Source organism: Thalassophryne amazonica, chromosome 2 (assembly GCF_902500255.1).
Source record: "Thalassophryne amazonica chromosome 2, fThaAma1.1, whole genome shotgun sequence".
NCBI lineage: Eukaryota > Metazoa > Chordata > Actinopteri > Batrachoidiformes > Batrachoididae > Thalassophryne > Thalassophryne amazonica.
The window spans coordinates 51,429,542-51,442,812 of NC_047104.1; the positions used below are offsets into that span (position 1 = coordinate 51,429,542).

Below are 13,271 nucleotides of genomic sequence, written 5' to 3' on the forward strand. Positions count from 1 at the left end.
ATATATATATACACATACAGTGAGGAAAATAGTATGCGATTTTGCAAGTTCTCCCACTTAGAAATCATGGAGGGGTCTGAAATTTTGTGAGAGGCATAATCTAAAAAAAAAAATCTGGAAATCACAATGTATGATTTTTTAATAATTTATTTGTATGTTACTGCTGCAAATAAGTATTTGAACACCTACCAACCAGCAAAAACTTTGGCTCACACAGACCTGTTAATTTTTCTTTAAGAAGCCCTCTTATTCTGCACTCTTTACCTGTATTAATTGCACCTGTTTGAACTTGTTACCTGTATAAAAGACACCTGTTCGCACACTCAATCAATCACAGCTCAGAACTACACAGGAGGACCTGGTCAGTGACCTGAAAAGAGCTGGGACCACACTCACAAAGATTACATTAGTAACACATGATGCTGTCATGGTTTAAAATCCTGCAGGGCAGCAAGGTCCCTCTGCTCAAGCCAGCACATGTCCAGGCCTGTTTGAAGTTCACCAGTGACCATCTGGATGATCCAGAGGAGGCATGGTAGAAGGTCATGTGGTCAGATGACACCAGAATAGAGCTTTTTGGAATCAACTCCACTTACCATGTTTAGAGGATGAGAACAACTCCAAGAAAACCATCCCAACCGTGAAGCATGTGGGTGGAAACATCATACTCTGGGGGTGCTCTTCTGCAAAGGGGACAGGACGACTGCACCATATTGAAGGGAGGATGGATGGGGTCATGTATTGCGAGATTTTGGCAAACAACCTCCTTCTCTCAGTAAGAGCATTGAAGATGGGTCCGTGGGCTGGGTCTTCCAGCACGTCAATGACCCCAAACACACAGCCAGGGCAACTAAGGAGGAGCTCCGTAAGAAGCATTTCAAGGTCCTGGAGTGGCCTGGCCAGTCTCCAGACCTGAACTCAATAGAAAATCTTTGGAGGGAGCTGAAACTCCAAACCTGAAAGATCTAGAGAAGATCTATATGGAGGAGTGGACCAAAATCCCTGCTGCAGTGTGTGCAAACCTGGTGAAAAACTACAGGAAACGTTTGACCTCTATAATTGAAAACAAAGGCTACTGTACCAAATATTAACATTGATTTTCACAGGTGTTGAAATACTTATTTGCAGCAGTAACATACAAATAAATTATTAAAAATTAATACATTGTAATTTCCAGATTTTTTATTTTTTATTTTTTTTAGATTATGTCTCTCACAGTGGACATGCACCTAAGATGAAAATTTCAGACACCTCCATATATATAAGCTTCTTGAAAGCCTGGGTGGAGCTGTGGGGAGAGAGTGAAGCTCTTGTGAGTCTGGTGGGGCAGGACGGATGCTCCTCTTAGTTTTCTGTGGCTGTGATTATATACAAGTAGAACTGTGTATACTGTAGTGTAAATTTTAGTTTGCATCACCAGTTATAAAGCATCGTGGTTGAGGCCATTAGATAAGGATTTTCTTAATAAGATGTGAAATTTCAGCTACAGTTTGCTGGAAGGCACATGGGAGACTCAATTCCAGATTTGATCTGTTTTCTTGTATGAAATCCTTCTCTCCCCCATATCACCATGAAGCTGTGGCTACTAGTAGCTGTGCAACAGACAAAAGCTTTTCCCATGGGTGTCTTGATGGCTTCCCTCACTACTGTCTTTCTTACACTGTCACTCAGTTATTGAGAGCATGGCACATTTACCATATTGTTTGTATTTCTTAATGACTGATGCAAATGAAGCCCAAGACATAGCCACTGACTTGGAAATGTTTCATGTGTCAATCCCCTGACTTGTGTAAGAAAACTGGTTTTAAAAAGTGATTTATAGGGACACTAATTCTCATATTTAATTTGTTAATTACTTAAGTTACTTGTTTTGTCTTCTGAAAATAGTGGGACTATGTATACAAATCACTGTTAAGCCTGAATGTTTCATGTGAAACGTTTGTTAAACTCCCTTGAATTAAGGCTGACATTCTACACTACAAGCACATCTTGTTTCCTTTCAGCTCCACTCTGGTGGTGTACAGAGGGAAATTTACAAACATGCCTGTGTGCTGTCCAAATACTTATGGACCTGAACTATTGAATAGGTTGCACATGTGCAGACTAGAATAGAGTTTTTTCCTCAGTCAAACAGACCCTGTAATTTACTTTGAAAACACAAAGTGACATCAAAGAAAATTTGCCTTTAGTATTAACAAAGTCTGATGTTACAACTTACAATTTTCAGAAATTTTATGTTAAGTTAAATTAATCAGTGTTCTCAAGGACAACTCACTGTCTGAATTAAAATATTTGCTGGCATTGAAACAGTCGGGTTCCATTCTTTAAAATGACTTGACAGCATGAAGTTACAACAAGCCTGAAGAAAATGTGTAGCTCAGTTTTGTTTTACGGGACAAAACAAACAAAATAAAAAATATAAATTTGATGCAGTAGCTTGCTATAAAGAACTTTCAACATTTGTCTTACACCCTCATTTAATATGACTTTCCACCTGCATGACATAATTGGTGCTGGAGAAGGTTTTTAATAATGCTCAGTGATGGGAGTTACTTTGCTGTTGTTATTTATGTATGTATGTATGCATTTATTTATTTTGTTGGCAGAGACAGACACTTCATTTATACAGTGCCAAATCATAACTCATCTCAAGGTGATAAACAAGATTTGACAGCACATGAGACTGCAATTAATGATTGAATTAATTTTGAAAGCTTCTCCTCAAATAAATAACTTTATTTGGAAAGTTCAATATGTAATTTGTATTTTTTATTATTTGTAACCCCCATTCAAAGCATTAGTAAAAGCCTCCATTTCTGGTATTGTGTCTCGGTAATTTAGTCATACCATTGCCACATTGTTGTATGCTTGTTTTGCAGCTTATAGTGCAAGGACATACATTTCATTTGTCAATGGACCGGAAAAATGCAAAGGGAAATAATAGCAATTCCTGTGCTCATGCTATCACTGTTCATGGCAGCTGTGATTATTTTTTCTAGAAAACATATTGTAATGTGTCCTGTTGTCTGTTTTGTTTTCTTTGGGATGGGGCATTGTGGGTGAAGGCTTCACTGTTTTATACATACACAGCTTTGTGGGTATGATCACTTTACTCTGTTTAAGGCTGTATTTTATATGCACTGCTTTGAAACATGTTCATATTCTGGTCATGAATAACAATGAAGGCACAAAAATTTGGAGAGATGCTCAGTAATTATAACAATCAAAGTTAATCATAATCTAAATAATGGTGGTATTACCTCGGCAGGTGTACCTACAGAACTGTATGTCAGTGCACATACTGTTTCAGATGTAGCAGTTTGCAGCTGTATAAATGTTTGTGTTCAAAATAGCTAATGTGTCATGTTCAAGTGTTATCACACTCAACTTCTTCAGGGCCACGTTCCACATTTAGGTTACAACTATGTTTCTTTTATGTTACTACTGTCTTCAGTTTGGGAACAGTTTATGCTTGGGATGTAACATCTAACTGAAGGTAAAGCAATATAGCATATGATTCAACACCATCTTAGCACGAATATAAGACTTTTTTGTGCAAACACATATGAAACATATGGGTGCATCTTATAATCAAATACAAGCCTTTTACATGTCATACAACCACAGCGACAGACAGTGCCAAACACCCACACAAATTATGCCTTTCACTCAACATACCAACATCGTGGTCACACAGTTTGCACTTATGGTGCTGAATGGTATTTTTCTGCATTTTAACATCACAAGGATTGATTGACACAACTTTAACAGATCACCACAGGAACCAGCATGTAACATTTACAATAATGCATCAAATCACATGATTTACAATTATTGACAGTTCTTGCAGAAGGCCTTGTTGTTCACTGTGAGCTTTACGTCCATTCCTGCCCACTGTGCAAGATGCTTTGACACATGCACGCACGCGCACACACACACACACACACACACACAAAAAGGCTGAGTGGGTGACAGATGTGGAGGCTTTGCGTGTGAAATTAATGGATATTTGTCTTTATTTTTTTTAAGAACGCCAATGACAATAATGAGAAAACAACAAAAAATGATTTTGGCCTTTCAGGGGCTCTTGTTGGCCTGACAGGCCGCCAGGCCTATAGTTCTGTGGGGCAATACTGCAGTTGCTGTCAGTTAAGGTTAGATTGAAGATTATTACAGTCACTGGGGCCAGCAAAGCAAAAAGCATTATTTCCTGTCTCTGTGCCAACCTGGGGCACAAAAATGAGGTACTAGTTTGATGAGCGTTGACCAGTTTCCAGTATGACCTCTTAGTGTCACGTTGCCTAAATAAGAATGCAAGATGCTCAAGATCGAGTCTTCAGTTGCTAACTGTTATAAACCACAATTTAAGTAATGTTTGTGCTTTTTTTTATTTTTTTATTTAACACTTTCATTGTGTCCATTTATGTGGAAGAAATGACACACATTAAATCTGCTGACTTAGTTATGTCAGAATTTTGGGTCACATCTGTCCATGTTGAAAATGCAAGTGAAGTGGAAAGCAGCTATGGAGCAAGAAGTACTGTTGGACAGAGCTGCATTTTCACACATGAATTTTTGAAGTAAAAACATCACGTTATCCAACTTTTCTGAGTGGTTACCACAAATCATTTGGTTTGTGATTCAGATAAGCATTTGGCTTCATACTTCAAATGTCTCGGATACAGTTGTTTGCACAAAATTGCAGATTCTTAATATTTTCAAAGGTCATGTCAAAGAGCTGGCTCATTTTGCTGCACCCACCAAAGGCTTTGAGAAATTAAGACTTCAGCACCCTCTGGTGATGGTGTCGAGAAAGTGCTGCAGCAGGCAGCATGTGTTATATAATTCAGTGATGACCAACCCTGTGGCTGAAAGGAAGAGGGTGCAAGCTCAAATCATCAGTGATTTCACTGATGAAAGGTTATCCTCACTAACTCAAGAGGAGTGTTGTTTATGGTGCAGTTCCAGATATTTCAGATATTATATTGTCTTGAGTTGAATATTTTCCAAAATGTGTATTGAGTTATTCTATTCTAGTCTGCAAGAATGCTTTGTGAAATCCTCCTTCATAGTCATATATTTAAACAGTGTGATTTGTTCTACAGTGCACCTGTTGTGCAGAACTTTTCTTTCTAAATTCTTATTGCAAATTTGAAATATGTTTCAGGAACTGAGATTTGGCAAGCACTGTGATTCCGTACACACTGTTTACCTGATTTGGGTGTAAACGCACTTGACCTCGTAGGCATCGTTTCCTGTCAATGCCAATATGTTGTAATAGACATTTAAAATGAGATTGAGATTTTTACTCTCCCCAGATGGAGTATTGTTGCTACCTGGGCAGCTGGGTGGGTGTCACTAATTGGATTGTTAGCTTGATTGAGGTCACAGGTCAGATGGTCTTGCTAACACTAGAGAAATTCTGCCACTCAGGGATTTTACGGCCATGGAGGCTGAAGGATAGCATTTGTAGCTACCAGTATTTTTTTGTTGTTGTTGTTTTTCTTTTGTTGACATGCATTGAGGACCATACATGTTTGCAAATTTGTTTCCTGGATTAAGTCCATGCACCATATATGTAAATGCACTACATTTTGATGGTGCGCTTCTGAAGCAAATCCTGAAAGTGCTTTACAGTGATGTCCTCCATTCTCTCTCTCTCTCTCTCTCTCTCTCTCTCTCACACTCACACACACTCACACACTCTCACACACACACATCAATATCAGGCTGCTGCCGTGCAAAGCGCACAGATGCACCCTGAGAGGAACTTGGGGATCAGGGACTTTGCCTAATGCTGCATTTACACATAGGCAGGATGCATTAGGAATGTCATATTCCTGTCAATTGTGGCACATTCCTGACATTCTTAATGGGACTTAACGCATCTGAATAGGGTCCCGAGCTGTCCGTTCGGTCGTGTCGGTATGTGACATACGTTATATTCGTGGAGCATGTTTTTGGCTGCCAAAAATTCTTCCATGAATGTCACAAATAACCCCGATTCCTGGAGTTTGCAACTGAGCGTGTCGATTAGTGGTGATCCATAACAGAGCTTGACAGCATTCGTAGTGTATTCTTGATGGTTCTTTGAGTGGTTCACGCATTGTTACATGAATGGACACAAAAGCTGTCAAAAACTGACACGATTGTCACATGCTTTCACGCAGCGTCATGTATCGTTGTGCCCCACTATGAATCATTGCTTTCTCACACGTGCCCACTTGGGATTGATATAAACCCTGCTGCACTGCATTTCTTCAGTTCATTTTTCTACCTGCAGTATGCAAAAGAAGCAATGTGGTGCATAGTCGGTGCTCCTGCAGTTGTTATTCCTGCGGTCATTCCTCTTGCTGTTGTTCCTGCTGTGGATCCATCTGGATGGTGTTGAGCAATCTGGAACAATAGGAACTGTTCAGCAGCTGATGGTAGGATGACTGTGAGCTGTGTGTGGAGCCATATGTATAACAAATTCGCCTGATTCGCAACATTCGTAAGGCAAGACGTGACAATTCACAATGGAGCGCAACAGCGCAAAACAGTATTCGTGACAGTGTGTAATGATTCCAGATGATTCACCAGGGATTCGTGTGATTAATCGTAATGCGTGGTAACAGGTTGGTGATAGTCCATGACGCCTCTGCCCTGAGTCATCAAATTCTATTCAAATTCACAATCCTCTGTCACAAATTTACATTCCTTGAATTCCTGATTTGCCATGTTAGATTAGATTAAATTACATTAGATAGAACTTTATTGATCCCTTGGGAAGACTCTCTCAGGCAAACTGAGGTTCCAGCAGCATTGTATAGCAGCACACAGTGAAAGTAAAAACAGTTTGCAAATATAAATATGAATACACAAATATAAATACCACACATACTGATCAATACTAGTTTACTGGCTACTACTGTTCCTCTCCTTCCTGTCCTCTGTCTTCTTGTTACTCCTCCTCCCCCTGAGTGAGGAGTTGTACAGTCTGATGGCCTGAGGGACAAAGGAGTTTTTCAGCCACAGACTGCTACTTGCTACTACATTTTAAAAATCCTTACACAATGACTCTTGCATTACCAAACCATTTCCATATTACTGAGGTACCATTACAGGTGACTGTTAGAGAAGATCCTCAGTTCTGTTCCCCACAGGCAGAAAACTTACTAAGGTGTCCTTGAGCATGTCCCTTAATCCCCAAGTTGCTCTTGTTGCACAGTTGGGAGCTTTCCATGCCAGCAGACTGCATCTGTGTGTGTGTGTGTGTGTGTGTGTGTGTGTGTGTGTGTGTGTGTGTGTGTGTGTGTGTGTGTGTGTGTGTGTGTGTGAGAGAGAGAGAGAGAGAAAGGGTGAATGTGAGACATCTTTGTAAAGCGTTTTGAAGCGCTACGTACACCAGATGGAGAAGCGTGATAGAAGTACAGACCATCTAACTTTCTTCAGTATTATGTCGTGATCTTTAATGGTTACAGTAACTCAAATTCAACTGGCAAAGCTTGAATGGTGTTATTAGATTAAACTCAATTTTCCATCTAATCAGGCAGGAAGCTTATCAGATCTGCAGCATTGTGTTCAGATGTTCAGGTGTCTCCAAGGAAGAGACAACATTTGATGTAACTATAGAGAACGGCTGGTGCTGATGTTTTAGTGACACTAATCTCAGTTTTATGATTTAGGTGTTTCATTTAAAAGAAACACTATAATTAATTTAAATATGTCCTTCAGCGCTTACCTAACTATTTCAGGATGCATTTAAGTGGAAAAAGGAAAATGTTCTTAAGACAGTAAGGACATAGTGCCCCAAAAACACTACAGACTTAACACTTTTTCTTTTTTATGAAAATTCTTCTTGTTGGGCCAAGACTACTAGTTTATTTCATTCTGGCTTATTGTCATCACCGTTTTCCAGCTTGAATCATATTTATGCTTGCTACTTACATCTTCTTGTTATCATCTGCCTTTTGGTGGCTGGTGTACTGGTTTCTTTTTCCTTTGGGAACCACAAAGTACTTACTTAACTTTTCTGAAAATCATGTCCAGTGGTTGAAGTTCTCACCTAACTGTAGTGATGTTCAGGTGCACTCTGGGTGTTGATATTCATGTACAGATATACAACCAACTTTAGCATCTCACTGAGTTATCCCTTAAAGGGGTCAAATTGTGCTTAATGGGTTTTGGTCTGAATATAACATTGGAATGTTGTTGAGGAGTCTCACATTTTTGTGGTTACATAGGAACTACCTTCTCATGGGACTGACTTTCTCAGTCTGATGGAAATCTGGAGAATAAAATATGCTTACAAAGACTAAATATGTCCATGTTAATTGGTGCAGCCAAATACTGAACACAAAATCATTACAAAGTTTTTGAACCAGATTGTTCAAAAGTAATGCAAACAGAATTCATGATTTGCTAGTCTGGGCAATATGAACAAGGCTTTCTTGCCCCCTGTCAAGATGATGACATAGGCACATAACTGGGTTGTTTGTGAAGGACCTGATTTAAAAAAAAAACGAGAACCTGATTTATTGTATTTTTGAATACAATCTTTACTGTTTTTCATGTATTAGCTTGTTGAAAAAGTAGATAACATGACCCCTTAAAGGGAAATTCATGTTTATTACAATCTGGATCTTATTTTTCATAGTTTGGCTTTCTTTTCTTTTGGTTATACTAAAGTGCTACTCACCAATGTGGTTGTTATAACCTGAAGATGTGTTAATGTTGCTGTTACCAAGTCAAACCAGGCTAGGAGCATTTGAACCACAAAGCCTTAAAATATTAAACTAGAGCAGAGGTCTCAAACTGATTCCAGAAAGGGCCAAGAGAGTGCAGGTTTTCTTTGCAACCACCCACTCCACCACGTGATTTCACTGATTAACTGATTCTATCTGCTCAAAGTGATGTTATTCAGTGAAATCACAGGGGGCCTCATGTACAAAGACTTGTGTGGATTTCCTGCTGAAACATGGTGTACACCAAAACCCAGAAACTCACGTAGGCACAAAAATATATAGATGTATCAAAGTGTGTGTACGCATGTATCCATGCATGTTCCGTTTGTACATTCCACTGAACATGGAATTGAGCGCATGTGCACACACACCATGCTCCTCCCTTTCTACACCCCTATTTAAATATGCAAATACATGTAAATATGCCCTGGGAGCTGGGAATCCCCCTCCGTCAGATCAGTTAACATGAACACAGAAAAGAAATTATACTAAGTGGGCGCTACAGATGACGTGAAGACAAGCAAGGATAATTTATTTGGTACCGTGTCAAATAAACATGAAACAGTAAAAGAGTTAGTAGCCCTACGCTGTGGACTCAGTGCAACGCACACATACTGAAGTAAAACGTGTGGAGTACCGCGGCTGGCAGTGTGTGACATTCACAACTTTACACATGTGTTTATTGACAAATACTGAACAAAAGGGGGCCTGTTAAGAAGCTCTAGTTTCACACTCAAGAAACAAAAAAAGATAATAATAACAACAAAATACATATTTGAATGCGCACATGCCCAAATGTGCCTGGAAGGGTTTTCATTTGGGTTTTCATTCGGAACAATTACGCGAATAAACTATTAACTCATCGCACACATGCCAGACGGGGCACGAAATGCGGGGTGACACGGGGGAGTTAGGGGAAGGGAGACAGTTATGTTATGGTTGGGGTTAGGAGAAGGGGTTAGGGGTAGAATAGTAAAATAATAAAAAAAAACCATCATGGAAATGTCAATCAACTCATGATGGGAGCATGAAAAAAAAGGTGTGAAACTGGGCTGCCCCAACCACGCTGTTAGTCAGGATGAATGAGTCCAACCTGGTCTCACGGCAAGTCGTGATTCAGCAGCACGAAATATACATTAATCTATTAGTTTGTGATATTGTGACGAAAAGTGCCTCATTTTCATCACAGCAGCACAAATTCATGCTAATTCATTCTGTGATGGCTGCACGAAATTAAAAGTGAAGCGGGGGGGTCGGGGTGGGTATTGGGGAAGGAGTATGATTAGGTTATGGTTAAGGTTAGGGTTGGGGGTAGGAGTAAGGTTAGTGAGTTAGAAAAAAAAAGAAAAAAAAAAAAAACACCCGTCACGAAAATTTGGCTCATTTCGTGACGGGAGCACGAAAAAAAAAACGTGAGACTGGGCTGAATGAGTCATGCGTTGAACCAGACCACCTTGCCACAATGTTAGTTAGATGGATTTGTGCACCACATATGATTTGAACATTGATGGAATTCAAATGTTTCCTATTAGCAAAAACAGTTTAGGCACCATCATATGATGACATTCATAAGATTATGTTCCATACAGCTTGAATGGCTTGGTGCAAGGTTGACTGGCACACTCTTAACCGATTGGCGAGGTCCCACTGGAATGCCCCTGTTGCCAGGAAACCCAGCGTGGTCAGCACCTGTGTGGGCACAGACAACCCCTGACGTCTTGCCGTATTGCGCTCTGGCCCGGCTACAGTTCTGCGCATAACTCCAGTGACACTGGCCTTGATAATCGAATTTGGCTTATGAGCCAGTTATTGTCAATTTAAAAGTAAATCCTCTTGTTCCCTGAATATATGCTCACCTCGGATTGCACCATTTGAAAGGTCTTCTAACAATGCTAACGTAGCTATTGTTAATGCCATTTTCCTTATCACTTTGTGCATACTGTTATATCCACCCATATAATTGCATACATGTGGGTGTGTTAATTGTTCATAAGTGAGTCTCTGATGTGCACATCACTCTGGTGATGTCATATTTTCATGTTGTTAACGGTTCCCAGCATCACCTCCACGTGTCGGCAGTGGAACAATTGCTGTAGAAACGTGTCTGCCAGCCAGGATTTTTGTGTGATGCACCACACATTTCTGTGGTCATTTTATTTTTGATACAGCTGAATGTCAGCGTGGAGATGGACTTACGTACGCACACCACATTTTTGTTCGTACTCACGCTTTGTACATGAGGCCCATGGTGGAGTGGGTTGCAAAGAAAGCCTGCACCTTGATGGCTCTTTCTGGAATGAGTTGAAGACCTCTGAATTTGAGTTTTCCTTTACGGACTGATGATTTGATTGCATTAGCTGGACTAATTTTTGATCTTTTTCACACAGTTGGGGAGGACCCTGCCAAGTCACTTACTGAAACACCCCCTGAATTCAACCAGTCCTCGCCGCCTTCCAGAGCTCCGGCTTCTGTTTCTTTGTCCAGTGACAACAAATTCCACTCTCTACCCTTCAGCCTGAACAGGAAAGCTGGGCCCAATGGCAGCATGAGTCATGGGCCCCTCTCCCTTTCTGTACAGTCAGTGATGGGAGAGCAGCCTGAGCCTCCTTCTCCTGCTGCTCCCCCTTCACCACGGCCTCCCACCCCTCCCCGAGGACAGTCAGGTCTAGAAGTGGGCTCCCTGGTGGAGGTGAAGGAGAACCCGCCTCTCTGTGGTGTCATCCGTTGGGTGGGTCTACCTCCTGGCCTACTGGAGCCTTTGGCTGGCCTTGAGTTGGTGAGACAACACAGTAGAAAAGCATTCTCCTGTACTACTTCCATTTAATAAATATTGACAGATTTACATGTTTTTGTTCTTACAAAATTTTTCACATGTTCTAGATTGAACTTTGGAGATTTGAGAGTGTGTTATTATCAAGCGGGAAGCTTCGATGTTCTCAGATGAAGCCTTACCAGAAGACGAAAAAAATTCCAGTTCCTTAACTGGCCATTCGAGGCTGGCTCTAAAACAGAGCACATTCCCATAGGAGTCCATGTTAAAATGTCCAACTTTAGAGCAGAAATAAACATCCTTACAGCTTGGTTAAAAAAATGGTTTTGGTCTCTATAGATATTTTCCCCCACTATGATAACAGGGCGTGAATTTTTTTCTAACTTCTTAATTTAAGACATTTTAAGACAGAAACCTTTGTATTATTAGAGGCGTGGTCGCTTTAAGTGACAGTGGCCGAGCCCAGTTACTCCGCCTCTTACAGCATCTGACAATAACTCAGAATCTTCTTGATGCGACTTCTCGTTGTTGTGGAGGCGGTGTCTGCTGTTTTGGGGTATTTTACTGCAAACTCCCAGAATAATATGGGTTATTGTGTGCTGAAGCGTTGTAAGGGATCATCTACGACGTATCTGCTTAATATTCACGCTGAGTGAAATTCTTGTGGCATTTAATGTAGTATACTAAAGCCATACTATTTTTAGGAGCTGTTGGTATAGGTCCGGTTACTGCAGGATTACTGAGAAAATAAGCAGCTCATAACTTTTAATGTTCATACCAAAGCAAATTGTTATGAGAACTGCTGCACCCAAAAATATAATTTAATGAACACGCAAACCGAGCTTTGCCTGTTAGCTTAGGTGGTTTGGACTCAAAGAGAGGGGCGTATTCAGGCTTCTTTCGTTACACACTGAGCCACCCATGCCCCACCCTTTTATGCATTAAACAGTTCATTGCTGCCAACATGGCGACACCCAGATGTGGGGTTTTATATCAGCTGCTCCGGGTCTTGATAGAGAACCTGTGGGTGACATCACGCAGGCTTTGTCCATATATACAGTCTGTGGTTATTATGCAACACAGTTTAGAAAAATTTCTTGACATCAGAGTTGATAGTGCAGGATGATCAAACACAGCTAGAATAGTAATCTTGCTTTGAACATTCACATGGGTCACTTTGAAAACACATCAGATCTCAGTGGGGAAAAAAAAAAATCATGTTATCTTTCCTGATATGGACTGAGTAATGTGTTAGGAACGAAAGGATGCCACACTGATGGAAATGAAAATTGTCAACTTACAGAGGGCTGAATTCAAAGACACCTTGAAAATCAAAATGAAAAAATGATGTGGCAGGCTTGTCCATTTTGACAAAATTTCATTGTAGCAACTCAAAATTGTACTCAGTATTTGTGTGGCCCCCACTTGGCTGTATGACTTCATGTATTACTCCGTGCCGTAACCAGCTGCGCTGCTACGCAGATGTCATTAATGGCGCTGTTTTCTGAGAGTGAGAGAACGTCACATACTGATGATGATGCTGAAATGGGTGAATTTAAGCTACCATACAAAAATATTGATGTGGATTCTGATACAGAATTACCGTTTCACATTTGATGGATTTTCACTTTTGATGGATTACTCCACGCCCCGACCGCTGTTGGAGTGATGCTGCTTCGACGGTAAGGTTCGTTGACCGAATTACCTACAGAAAAATAAACCATGCAAACAATGGGAATGGTTTACAATGGGAATAACCCCCTTGTGTCTGATGA

The 13,271-nt window shown here is 40.4% G+C and overlaps 1 protein-coding gene across 2 annotated transcripts in view; it reads left to right on the plus strand.

The window, feature by feature from the left end:
* The window catches only part of cylda (cylindromatosis (turban tumor syndrome), a), a 61,455-nt gene that overhangs the window by 29,978 nt on the left and 18,206 nt on the right, over window positions 1-13,271 (plus strand). The window contains exon 7 of one of the 2 annotated variants that reach the window (XM_034186122.1): window positions 11,114-11,502. In XM_034186122.1, coding sequence (XP_034042013.1) covers window positions 11,114-11,502 — 389 coding nt within the window. Of the gene's footprint in view, window positions 1-11,111; window positions 11,503-13,271 lie in introns of both variants that reach the window. The other variant, XM_034186128.1, reaches the window with a different exon arrangement.